At 39.5% G+C, this 13,652-nt stretch overlaps 1 protein-coding gene across 3 annotated transcripts in view; it reads left to right on the top strand.

Moving 5' to 3' along the window:
- The window catches only part of MPP7 (MAGUK p55 scaffold protein 7), a 144,330-nt gene extending 134,169 nt beyond the window's left edge, over window positions 1-10,161 (top strand). For all 3 annotated transcript variants that reach the window (XM_051610352.1, XM_051610354.1, XM_051610353.1), the window contains 5 exons: window positions 705-785; window positions 2,613-2,706; window positions 3,814-3,922; window positions 5,411-5,554; window positions 6,940-10,161. In XM_051610352.1, coding sequence (XP_051466312.1) covers window positions 705-785; window positions 2,613-2,706; window positions 3,814-3,922; window positions 5,411-5,554; window positions 6,940-7,119 — 608 coding nt within the window. In that variant the 3' untranslated portion in view covers window positions 7,120-10,161. The remainder of the gene's footprint in view (window positions 1-704; window positions 786-2,612; window positions 2,707-3,813; window positions 3,923-5,410; window positions 5,555-6,939) is intronic.
- The last annotated feature ends 3,491 nt before the right edge of the window (window positions 10,162-13,652 follow it).

The raw sequence follows: 13,652 nt of genomic DNA on the forward strand, positions 1-13,652 counted from the left end.
AATGGGTTGTGACCTGGGGAGTGCTGCCCTTCCTTTCATCCTCTCGCTGTGTGATACCACCGTGACCCAGTCAAAAGGTGGGCAGTGCCAGCTACAGCCAGCCAGAGGCTGGGTGGTGTTCCTGCCTGCAACTTGGGCTGGAAGGAGAGCAGGACTCCGGGGTGTCAGGAGAAGGGGGGAGCAATGCTCCTCAGGGGAGTCTGGTGCAGACCAGGGATGCAGCAGCTGGAGGGAGTGAGGAGAAGAGGCTATGATGACACATGCAGTGCAGAGGCTTTGGGGGGACCTTGTGCATGCCAGCTGGGATCCTCTGGTCCGTGAGTTGGGGATATTCTAGCAAAAACCAGTTTTGTGCTGGCAAGCTGCACATCAGGATGTAGGGTCTGCAGTGGGTCTGAGTCTGGAGATCGGTGCAAATTGAGGGTAGCTGCTGTGGGAAAGAACGTTAGCTTTGCTTTCAGCTTTTTCACTGACTTTTCCTCAGTAATAAATTCAGAGCAGAGTAACTGCCAACTACATCCCTGAAATGTGTCAGCACTGTGTTTTCTAGGAGAGGCTACAACCATGGGCGTTTCCAAATGACTGATTAAAAAGCCAGTGTGTATTGTAGTTATGTGCTATGAGGTCTTATCTGGGAGAGTTCTGACACCTGAGGACGAGAGCAAGCTGGCTGCTGGGAAACAGCAAGGGTTTTTTTCTTTCAGGCCCTGTAGGGGTTGGACTCAATGAACTTAAACGGAAATTGCTGATCAGTGACACCCAGCACTACGGGGTAACAGTGCCACGTAAGTAAAAATATCCTTCTATTCTTCTAATGCTATACTTGCATTATTATCCTTTGGTTATTGCATTACCTTAAGGCACTTGAAAATTTGCATCTCTAAATGCATGCTTGGCATCCAAATGGCTTTTCTAATTTTTAAAAGTGCTGCTGCAGTTGTGTTTTAAATAGCATCGATTAAACTGATAGGAAGTTTTGGCTCAGAGGCATTGCAGTAGACTTCTAGTACAAGTTTAACATGATTGATGTCAGTGAGTTTAGTAAATGAAACTCAGCTGAAGAACACCCTGGGTTTGGCTGTGAAGCAGTGGAACATACTCTGTTACCAATGCTTGCTTTCATCAAAATGGCCTTTATGGATTAGGCTGCAAAATTAAGACTGATGATTAACAGTTTAATCCTGTGAATAAATGAATTTAAATACCTTTGATTAGCCTAAGAAAATTTGATGTGGGGATTTTTTTCTTTGCCCCTATATGATCAAGTAGTGTTACTTTGTGTAACATTGAATAGCATTGTTCTGTGTTAAATTCTACAGCACCTTGTTTGGGTTTCTTTTATGTGAAGAACTTGACAGTTTTAGTGAGACTTTAATTCCTTGTTTGGTTTCTACATCTATTTGTGCCTCCTGTATGGGTCTCTCAAAAACAGAGTCCAGCATTCTGAATTTGGGAGATACTGTCACAGGCTTTTTGCAAGTACAGGTTTTCTATAAAGTACCTATTTGAATTTATTTCCTACGTAGAAAAATGAATGCATTTGGTTTTGGCAAGTCATTTCATTTGCACATATTTGCTTCAGCTTGGTATTGAAAACAACAACAAAATAAGCCAGATGTTCCCAAATATTTCACACACAGAAACATATGCAATCATTTGCCCAAAAATATTTCTCTAAAAATTGCCAGTATTGCCTTCTCTCTTTTCTCTTCCAATTTTGTGGTTATAATTTAAAACAAACACGTTAAGGAATCCCTCTCCCTAAAATTCAGTAAGTCAGGATTTAGAGGGAGAACTGGGGCTCTTGTCCTGGAAATGTTCCTCCTCATGTCAAGCTAAAGACAGTGTGATACCAAACAGCATTCAGGACTGTGATTCTGGAAGCACATTGTGTATGTTCCTATGTGATGGAGAATATGCGATGCTGTTACATATAACTTGTATTAAGCAGAACTTTTGAATGAGTTCATCATCCATAAGTGACAATGCCACAAATAAGTTTCATTTACAAGCAAAACCTTTGTACCTAGTACTTGAAGGAAAGTAAGAAATGCAAATACTATGAGGCTACTGAAAGAAAAGGGAATTGTTTTTTGATCACCAGAAAAAAAAAAAAGCACTAAAACATAAAACTCATACCCGATATTTTTATTATCATGCTTCACATACCATAGCTACAAGTGTTGTTAATGAATGTAATATTTTATAAATCAGATTGGTGAACTTTGTTTCCCTTTATGGTCCTGTATGCTAATAAGTTTAACAAGTCGTGAGGTTGGGGTAATTGTTATGGACTGCTGCTCCTTTTACTATTCAGCTGTCCTAATTTTATTGGATTTTTCCATAGTGAATAAAAATGATAATCTGGTACTTATCCAGTACATTTTTTCCTGCTTTTCCTGCACGCTTTTAAACTCAGCCCTATCATGTGCTTGTGTGCTGCCTACCAGATCCAGAGCAGCCTTCTGTCTGTCAGAAGTGAGGGAACTGCAATGCTTAGTATTGCACAAGGGTTGTGTCCTTTGCAGTGCTTGTTTCCTGAACTGGTTTGCATTATATTGTTTTGTGCAGCTTCTCCTCTTTTTTTCTTTTGTCATTTAATGAAACTGCAGACACTACCCGACCGAAGAGAAGCCAAGAAAGTGACGGTGTCGAATACATTTTCATTTCTAAGCACTTGTTTGAGACAGACGTGCAGAATAACAAGTATGTTGAATAGATTTTCACTAGAAACGCTGTGAAAACAAGGGCTTTATTATAAAATGGGGCTGGTTGTAATTTTAGATAATAAGTCAAAGTGGATATAACTTGCAGTGATTTGAAGATGTGTTAAAAATTACATTTTGATATATAAGCACTTCAAAGCAGCTGGCAAAAACACAGAGGAAAAAAAGCAACATGTGCAAACACATACTGCTTTGGCTAAGCTTTCAAGTATTTCCAGTACTTCAGTTCATCAAGAAGACACTGAAATTGTAGACGTTCAGGATGGGGGAGCACTCTTTTAATAGGGTGTCATCTGTCATAGCAATAAAGCATTGCAATTCTAGGAGGGGGGGGGGGGCACGGGAAGTGCTGCAAACATGCCTGAGTCAATGTTTGCGTAGTTCTGCTCTCTTTCAGGCCAGGCACTTCCCCTGCTTTTGAATTTAGAGATCTACAGTGAAGCCCCTGCCTGTAAACCCACCAGAAATTAAACTAAAGTGAAGACAATGGTAGCATCGTGCTCTCCGGCAGCCTGTAAAATAGCATAGCTTGAAATCCTGCCTCAGTGTTTCAGAGGGCAAAAGTGTATTAGACACAAAACTGCAGGTTTTATTGAAACTTCAAACTGTGCTTTGCTTTTTTGGCAAATAGTGCTTGTACTTTTATAGCACATAACCAGCCGCCTTGGTTCCATTAGCACCACTGTCGCTCCTCCTCCTCTTCTGAGACAGAGAATTTGGGTATTCTGTAGTGTGCAGTGAAATTTCAGTAGTTTCTATTGTTTAGCTTATCCACTGTTTTATTGCATTGCATTAGTTCAGAAAAAGAGGTGATGGAAAACATTAGTGGGCTGTTGGACTACAGTACTTTTTTCTCTTTAACTGTAACACAAGCAGGTGTTACTGATTTGAAAGTGGTAAAGTAGAAGATTTCTTAAAATTGACATGCTGAAGTACTTGACAGCATTTCCTTTATAAAACATGGTAAAACTCTCGTGTAACGTAAAATACTTTTTGCTCCTGAATTAGATCTTATAAACCAGACTGGTAAGGCTTTTTTTCTGGAGAAAATGGAAATTATTCCAGTTGTTTTCACCTTCTGCCACAGGTTTATCGAGTATGGCGAGTATAAGAACAACTACTATGGTACAAGTTTAGACTCTGTTCGATCCGTTCTAGCTAAAAACAAAGTTTGTTTGTTGGATGTGCAGCCTCATGTAAGTAAGCATGTCTTTTGGACTCTTGTAGTTCCTCATATTATATACAGGGATGTCAGAAAAAAAAATTGTTTCTAAAAAAGTATCTTTTACTCCCCACTGAATGACTGTTGAGCGGGCTTGCTGGGTACCTTTATCACAGCAAGATTCTCTGAAAGGAAGAGAGGAAGGAAACTTCAATACATATTGGCAATTATTCAGCTCAGTTATTAAGTGAATTGAAAGCCTGCAACATAATACCAGAGATTTAATTACTATATGCTTCTGTATTGTCATTGATCTTTCTGCTGGTTTGGGTTAGAGGTTCTTTCCAAAACATCAATTTCAGGATGACTTTGAGCCATCCTCCAGCCCAGCAATTCTCTCTCACGTTTAACTGGACTGTTCATGCAAAGGGTTTCCATGCAGGATGGACACGCATCAAGGAACACACTAAATGTTTTGTTGGCTGGATAATGGTTAAGAACATTCCTCTCTAAACCACTTGTTCTTGTCTTGACCTAGCTTTTCAGCCCCACTGAACAGCTCTGCTGGGAATTTTTATGGTACTAATAACCACAGTACTTCCAGGAGCTGGACTAGTTTGTTTAAACCCAGTCAAAGTATTTCAGGGTGGCCAGCCTGTGACTTCTGAACCCCAGTAGCTTTTGAACAGTTCCTGGGGCAGTTTTGGATGTGGGGCTGTGCCAGAGGAGCAGGGCAGGAGGGGGGGTGCACTGGCAGAGGAGTGGCCAGGGAAGCCAGACCCCCTGCCAGCGGAGGAGGGGAGCTGGGTAGGGGCCCTACTGGTTGATACTGCCAGGCTGCTCTGTGAGACCCTTGCCTGTCCAGCACAGCTCTGTATTCCAAAGCACCACCAAATTCTCTTAGGGACCCACACTTGTGAGCCCTTCTGGGATTCCACTCTCCACATAGAAAGTTCCTGTGGGCCCAGGCAATGTGAAGAGGACAGAAACCACTGGCCATCCCATCCCTGCTTCAACCTATGTGCAATCTGAATTGTAGACCTGGCTCTAACTCCATACGTAGCACTTCTGGATTGACTCATGAAGTGCAAAGAGCAGGAGTTATGTGGTGGACACACAGTATTAAAGAAAAGAAATGACTGACCTGTTGTGACTGAGTGTCACAGGCAACTTTTCCTGCTTCTTTTCACAAGCACAAAAAGTGTTATTCCTGCTAAAATCTGTTGAACTTTCCCTTCCCCCAGCCTCCTTCTGCCAGTAGCACTGGTGTGCACAGCCCAGCCTTTTCCAGACCAACGGGCTTCACCAACAGCCTGTGTGGAAATGGGGAGTTTTCTCACCATTCACGTGAAAAATCTCCTTACATGAATCAGTGCTGGTCACCAGGGAGGGTGGCAGTAAATGAAAAGTAGCCTTCCAGAAGTGCTTCACAGGTTTATTTTGGTTAGTGGAGAATTTATTTTGTGATGGTAATTCTATTGTGTAAAATTAACTAATTAATTAAAAACTTTCCTCTTTCCAGACAGTGAAACACTTACGGACATACGAATTTAAACCATTTGTTATATTCATAAAGCCTCCATCACTTGACCGCTTGAGAGAGACCAGAAAAAATGCCAAGATTATTTCAAGTAAAGACGATAAGGGAACTGCAAAACCCTTTACAGTGAGTATATACAGACAGGGTAAAACACGAGGACTTGTTAGTTTTGTTGTAGCAGCTTACCTTGAAAATGAAGGTGATCACTGGGTCTTATTGACAGCACTTGCCAGGGCTTACATGTAGTATCTTGTTATTTCCCCAGTCTCTCTCACATCTCAAATTTACTGTGGTGGTTTCATTGTTTTATTTGCTTATGGGTATTTACGTATCTGAGGTCCTCTGGTTTTATGTCACTGAACAACCCCCACCATGAAAGTATATTTGTGTGAGAAATAATGCTGTGGATTTCTTTTAAAAAATGTGCGTGTGGGCTTAAGATGTTTGTATTCAAGTATGTTCTTCTTCCATGAAGTGTATTATGTCCACTTTTAGAGGAAAGCTAAAGTATAAAGCATCCATTTAAAAAGTAAATGCTACTTTAATGAAAAGCCTGTATTTGTGGATAAGAAAAACTTTTTTTTACATGAACACTGTAAGAAAGGAGAAGAATCTAAGCAAGTAGCAAATCCTACTTTTTGCCAATAGTCAGAACGAAAAAATTAGTCAGATTACCCAACAGTAACTTATTTAATTCCTTGAAATATAATGAAATTGTGTTTTCATTGAAGCTAAAGCAAAGCTGATAATCATTAGAATTTTTATCTGCATTTACATTATGTTTCATTTTCCCTTATTCAGATTTATTTAGGATTTTTTAGATTTGTTTCAAACTGAGTCATGGATATAATCACAGACTGGATCTGTGTAGAATATGCATTTGAAATAGTTTGGAAATAATGTGCTGGAAGAATATGTTCTGTGGTACATAAAATGTAAGAAAAATTCAAGAGCAGCCTTCAGGATATTGCTTAGTTAGGGTGGGTTTCATCTTTCAGAGTTATGTAAACAATTAAATTATTAAGATTTGTTCCCTCCCCAAACATGACGAGAAATCCATTGAACTGGGTGGAACCAGGCACAGGAAGATGCTCCTACCAAGCTCTTAAAAGAACCAAGGCTGCACTGTAATGTACCACATGCTAATAGCAAGCTGAGTCTTCAGTAATGGAACTTTAAATATATCATCAAAGTAAACAGCTAGAAACTTTTTCCACCAGCACTGCTAACAGAAAATGTCCCTGTAATTACGATGCAGAACCTAATTGTGTCACTGCAAGGGGAGAGATGAAAGAATTGCCTGTTAAACAAAGTCTGCTCATTAGCAACGCTCTCTGAGATCACTTGTAATGGTAATTTCTGTGACTTTTTTATTAAAAATACAGTTTCTATCTCCTAATGAGATGAGAAATAAGCAAGTAGCTTTTCTTTTACCACATAATGTTAGTGTGATGTTTACCACATGAATGAGTTTATGTGACATTGCTGTGGCCTTGCACTCATCTTACTAGGAAGAAGATTTTCAAGAAATGATTAAATCTGCCCACGTGATGGAGAGCCAGTATGGCCACCTTTTTGATAAGGTGATAGTCAACGATGACCTTGCTACAGCTTACAGTGAGCTTAAGACAACTTTTGACAGGCTGGAGACCGAGACCTTCTGGGTTCCTGTCAGCTGGCTCCATTCATAATGGTTTAAATGGACAAAACATCTGCTGTTGTCTCAGCATCTAAATGCGGGGCATGGTTAGGCATTACTTGATGGACATTTCCTTGGTAGGCTTTCTAACTCCACCTGAGCAGCAGGTACACTCTTCATGCACTTGGAACTGGTCTTCTTTTCCTGTCTTCAATCATCCTGTCCTCAATTTTCGGCAGAACCCAGTCAGATTAAACCAAAGTCTTACTGTGCTCCATAAAAGGAGCTAATACTAGTCAAAAAAACCTGCCAAACACCTCAATCATTATCTGAGTATTTCCAAGCTAAGTTTTTCTTAAGAGATTTTGCAGAAGATACTAATTAATACTGGAGATCATCACTTTGCTGGGTTTATGCATAACTGTTCCAGTAAAGAGCACATCAGCACTTGGAAGTTATTACCCATTAAGTGCTTGAAAGAACTGAAATAGACAAAAGTGACCAACATTTTTATGAGGAAGACATCATAATTTTAACTATGTATCAAGATCAGTGTTTTTACTTTTCTAGATGTGGACCTTGTCTTATATGTACAGAGTGATTTTAGTATTCCTTTGCACTTACTCATGGTAAGAGAGATGTATTCAGTGGCTTAATTGTGAAATATAATGCTGTGAGCATGCATGGACTGAAAATATTTTCATGCATGCTTTGTGGCACAACAAAGAAAACTCATGGGACTATTTTTAAATAGGGAAAAATATGAGTTACTATGTATATAATTTCAAAGTTTTTGGGATTAATCTTTTGTAAAATCAGTGGCAAAGTGGTATGAATAGCAACAAAGGAGAGAGTAACTTTTTTTCCCCTTCAATTTACCTAAAACATATTTGGTATCCATTAGAACAGTTTTTCCCATCAGAAATTTTCAAACAATTAGTGAGGAAACCTTGGAGATTTGGGAAGCAATTGCAAGAGATTAATTCTTTATGTTGTTTAGTATGTAATGATGCTTCTTAATAGTGCAACTGATATTTTCTCTCCACTCAAAAATAAATTAATGCTGTAGACTTCACTGTAAAAAACATCTTTGTCACTGATCAGACACAGTTAGAGACTTCATTTTAAAATTTGATGTCACAGTGTAAGCAAATGTATATTAGATGATGTATTTTAATAGACATAATTTGGTATTTTTCCTTATTTACTACTGATCTGCAGGAAATGAGTCCATCTGTAAAGACCAAGTAACACCTGTGTGTTGTGTTGTGAATATGTCTTGTGAGTACAGAATGTGTATAGGAACTTGCTGCCTTCAGATCGTCACATCTGTGGCATTTGAACAGGAAACCATGACTTCATGTTCATCTGTAAAGAGAATAGAGCTGTCTTGTTTAAAGAAACAAAGAATTTAGTGAAACTATATATTTATGAAAGGGTTGAAAAGGGATGTTAAGTTTTTTTAATTTCTTGTCAATGTGTTTGTTTGCTAAGGAGATTACTAAGTCTGTCATTTGAAACACTGTCTCTGTATATGGAGCTCAACATTCCATGTAAATATTTTATTTCAGTTCATATGCTGATAAAGCCATCAGATTTTGCAGTTTTGTTCTAAATGTGTAATTAATACATGGGTCATTGCATTTGGCTTAGAGTCGTTCAAAGTAAATGAAATGCAAGCAACAACAGCAAAATCCCTAGGAGTCTGGGAATGCTTATGCAAGAGTTACAGATGTACTCTATCCCTGTATGGAGACACGCTCTGCTTGAGCAGCTATCGCGTAACTTTTGTCATATTTCACTGTTTCCCTGGTGGACTTAGACTTTTCTTGTAACATACATAGAAATTTGTTGTTTAAATTAATTGCATGGAGATATTTGAGTTGACAAAATGTTTTCTATTTTTTTTCATTACAGAAAATCAAACTATTTTTCAGAGTATCTGGAATGCGGTGGGTCTGTCTGCCTTTGCCTGTGAGATCCCAAGTGCCCTCGCCATCTCTTGCAACGAACCCAAACCGAGAGGGCACTCGGCATCTCTCAGGATCTGGCCACTTCCAACAGGAGGGGCTTTAGTCCTTACTGAAACACTTAACACTGCTTCTGACCTGGGCTGTCTCAGAGCAATAGTGCACAAAACCACTCACATAGGGGACCTGCTTTTCTCTTTAAGAAATAGATGCTAGAATAATCGACAAACTCCCTGTTAGAAACGGTTCTGGTGGTCCTGCAGGCTGTTTTTCTTGTCCTTTTGAAATTAATTTCATTCCCATTCCTGGGTCAGTGTGGTCTAGGAGGACCTTCTCCAACAGGTTTGCTGTGCTGGGCAGCAGTAAGTAGTGCAGTGCTTTGCTGCATTTACAGACACTGACCCTCTGATCCTCAGTGCAGTCCTGGCAGGAGTTTCCTAGACTGATGGCTGCCTGCCCCATCTCCAAGCCAGGAGCTAATTCCTGAATTGTAACACCTGCAAAAGAAAGGGAATCACAAAAACATAAATGCAAACCCAACCAACAGAGTAAAATGTGCACACAGTCTTTGAGGAGTGAGAAGTAGTTTTAATGAAATTACTAGATTGCTCTTGAAAATCAACATTATTGTAGTGTTTGCATAAAAAAACAACCCAATCAAAGCCACTGGCCTCCATGAGGCAGGCAGAGATACTAGTAGGTCAAGGCAGAAAAATACCTTAACCCAACAGTTTCAGTGGGACAGGAGCCTGCTTATCGTGATGGACACTGAGACCATGTGCTGAATTGTTCTGGGATATTGGGGGCGGGAGGGGGCGGTAAGGGGGGCAGGGAAGTGTTCCTTTGACTCCTAAGAATTTGGGAATGAAGAAAACTAAACATGTTTCCAATATTCCACATATTCAAGTTGTGCTGTGTGGGTTTTTAGAGAACTGTATGTTTTGACAGTCAAGTCCAGATGTTTTTATTGTGTTTTAGCTGTTTGCCATAGTCAAACAAATGGTAGTATTTTTTAATATTGTACCAAGTTCTGTACTTGAATTTGCCATCAGGTCTTCTGTTGATGTCTTACCTGAAATCTGATCTTACCTTCTTATGCAAAACAATAAATTATTGATATATCACTGAAGGTGTTTTTTATTTTGTTGTAAATTGCACCATAATATATCTAGGTGTAATGACTTTAAAAGGTAAAATGCCTAAGTAGTAAGTTATTTGATCGGTCTCTCTATTAACTGTAATACTCCAAATATCTTTAAAATAAAGCAACATAGAACAAGCACTACCATTCTTAATTTTTCATTTTTGTGACCAAATTTCCCTTCCAAATATTCCTGCAGCCCACCCCAAAATAAACCATTTTCTTTCTGAGACGCAGAGCTTAAGTCAGTGGGTCAAAGCGAGACATGAGGTCACCTGGGCTTGCGAAGTTGCTTGGAGTGTTTCATCAGTCACGGATGCTCCTAGGCCACTCACAAGTCCAGTGGGAGGTTGTGTGCATCTGTAGGACTCAAAGAAAGTAATGCTTAAGCTAAGTTACTCTTTGCATTGTGTTATGTCTTTTCCAGAAAGAAGCCTAACACGTACTAGGATTAGAGAGAAGACTTTTAAGCCCCTTCTGTTTTGTTTCAGTGCAGTATTCTGCATTTCCCACATGTACTTAGGTTCAGGTTTCTACTGTGCGTGGAGAATTTTTTTCTTGGTAAAGCTCGTATTTAGTTTTTGTGAGATTGTTTCAAAGGATGAATAGTTTCTTCAGAGATTTACAGTTCAAGTTATAATCTGAGTCTATTTTTGCTACTGCAGTATCTACAGTCCGTTCTCTACAGGATTAAGAATTTTCTATGTATCAATGCTTAAAACCATTTGTACTTGAAATTTGTCCAAGATCCTTTTGCTCTCAAAGTCATTAAGTATTTATTATGTATTATCGTGATTAATATATGATACCAACCATTCAGCAGGAAAACATCTGAACACAAAAGTAAAAGAAAACAGTGGGTGTATTTGTTGTTTAAGAGTGCTGGTGCTTGATAATGGTTAAAGGTTTCAGCAGAAACATACACAAAAACATTTGGAAACAGTTAAAGTCTGGTCTTAAATTTTGTCTTATGTTAAATGACAGTACAAATGAGGGAATTTGGAGCGCTAGACAGCTGCAGACTTTTCCCCTCTCAGTATCTGTGTCTGAAATACAAGTTGTGTATTTGGAAGGCTGTATGGAATGATTTTACATCTCTATAATAAAATACTATGGTATTTTGCATCATGGACATCCAACATTTTAATGAAGAGGGTAAACCCTGGTGATTATTGAGACTTTGTTTTGCTTCTATTTTAGTTTTATGTGTCTGTTTAAACAAAATTTTAAAGGCTTAGTGGCTCGAAGCTGCCAGCTTCACATTTCAATACACGAAAAATATCTTCAGGATTTCCAAAAGAGTTCAAATGGCACAAACAGTATTTGAAAACTTCTCGATAAGAAATAAATAGAGCAAGTTGGGTCACAATGTCTTTTGTAATTATGTCTAGTTCTTTTCAGTAGCCACCATATTAATATTCACAATTTGAATATGCTAAAAAAACAAAAGACATGCTGTAAGTTTCCTCAAGTGAAATCTAGATTAGTGGTTTAACAAAGATGTTACAAGCTTTCTATAGGATTATACACAGGCTCATGGAAACTTAGTTTTAAGGAATTTGGTACATGTTTAAAAGGCAGAGTCTGTGGGTATGGCAGAGAGGGACTGAGAACATTGCAAACACCAGTACTGCCCTGGAAATATATCTTTGTTTTTGTAAGACACTGAACAAGGAGGTTAGCAAGTTGGCTGCAAATGCTCTGTGGTTTCTGTTCCCTCCTCGGTAAGTATAAATACAAATAAGGGCCAGTAAATCTTTATTGGTAAGCAAAGCCAACATTGTTGGAATTAAGAGTAGAAATGTAGTACCCAGAAGGAGTACTCTGGATTTTGGTGATGTTGGCAAAGCTGTTGCTTTACTTTCTTCTGATTTTGTTATGTTTTACAGCAAGAGTACAGGGATCACAGCTTTAACACAAACTACACAATCTGTGTTTAATAATTTCATTCTTTTTCTCCACTTGGACCTTATCCAGCTTTAGTTTAGTAATCTCAGTCATACATCATTAATGTGTCTTGAAAAAACAGTGAGACACCAAAAATTTGATACAAGGACATTTTTTATTTCCTTCCCAGTGGATGCTAGAGGTGGTGTGTTTCTGAAGCAGCGGTGAAGAGCTAGTGTTTGATCCACATGGAGAAGCACATGAACGGTGTTTTGTCCCATGAAAACAGCATTTGTTTCATAGATGGGAGCAGCACATGGTGAAAGAGACCAAAACCAGTTCTAAGTTTTATGCAGCCATTGTTGGCTGCAGGGATTTTTGTTTAAGAAAATGGCAACTGGGAGCAGTTCTGCTTGTTTTCTGTGGCATCTCTTGACATTCCATGGTGTCTCCCCTTCCTTTCCTAGATTTGCAATACTGGCTTATTTTTAAGAAATGATGTTTCCCTGAAATTGGTCTAGGCTTCAAGTGGTGGGAATGGTCATGTTTCGCAATCAAGGTGCACATTTATGCTGGGGCAATTGCCCAGGTGGAAGTGGGGGTTGAGACCTCTCCATAGTGCATATAGGCCCTTGCATGTTTTACTCTCCATGAGAGCTTTGCCATGGATGGGTTATGCTTCCCCATTAAACCTACTTTGATGCAGCTTCTGGAGCCCCACTCCCAAATACAGACTGCCCTGTTTTAGGCACCATATGTACATGGAACAAAGATTAGTCCCAGGTTCCAAGAAACTAAAAAGGCCAGAGAGACAGCAGAGCAGTGCAGACCAGCAGGAAGGTTCAAAGGGATGCAGTGAATGCAACTTTTCTTCAGCAACTGGCACTAGAGGCTGTGCTGGCATAATGGGGCTGGGATTTAGCATTTCACAGGAGGCTCAGGTGGTTTGGAGGCTTCCTGGAGGAGCTTCAACCCCTGGTGGGGTGTGCTCAACACGGCTGAGGGGCAGCGAAAGGTTGGTGCCAGCAGTCGTGAGGCCAGCTTGACTGGGGGAGAAAATGTGTCTGTGTATACATGAGCTGTGTTCTGCCTCCAGAGCCAGAACAACAAGTCTTGGCCCATTTTAGTGACAGGTGAGGATGGAGGCAGAATGTTTGAATTCCTGATTGCAGTCCTGGCTACTATTGATAATGAGGCACAAAATAAGTATTTTTGTTTGGTTGGGTTTTTGTTGTTGTTGAAAACTGGCCTGAAAGCTTTGTTATTAATGGTGTTATCTGGAGAGTATGAAAGAGCAACCTCAGTTATTGGCCCTGCTGGGGTATTATTCCAGATGGTTTTCTTTGCACAGCTGTTAAGCAGGAAGTAGAACCAAAACCAAAGATTGATTTGAACCATTGTTTTGTCAAAAACCAGAACTGAACCTGAATTATTGTCTTATTTTGACTTCATTGAATTCAGATCATCATTGGCCACAGCTAGATCCAACCCCAGCTCCAACCAGAGTGGAAAAAACACAGACTCTAACATGCTTTTGAATAGGTGAGGCTTTGAAGGCCAAGAGTCTGCATCTTGTAATGAATGCAG

Source organism: Apus apus, chromosome 2, assembly GCF_020740795.1.
Source record: "Apus apus isolate bApuApu2 chromosome 2, bApuApu2.pri.cur, whole genome shotgun sequence".
Taxonomy (NCBI): domain Eukaryota; kingdom Metazoa; phylum Chordata; class Aves; order Apodiformes; family Apodidae; genus Apus; species Apus apus.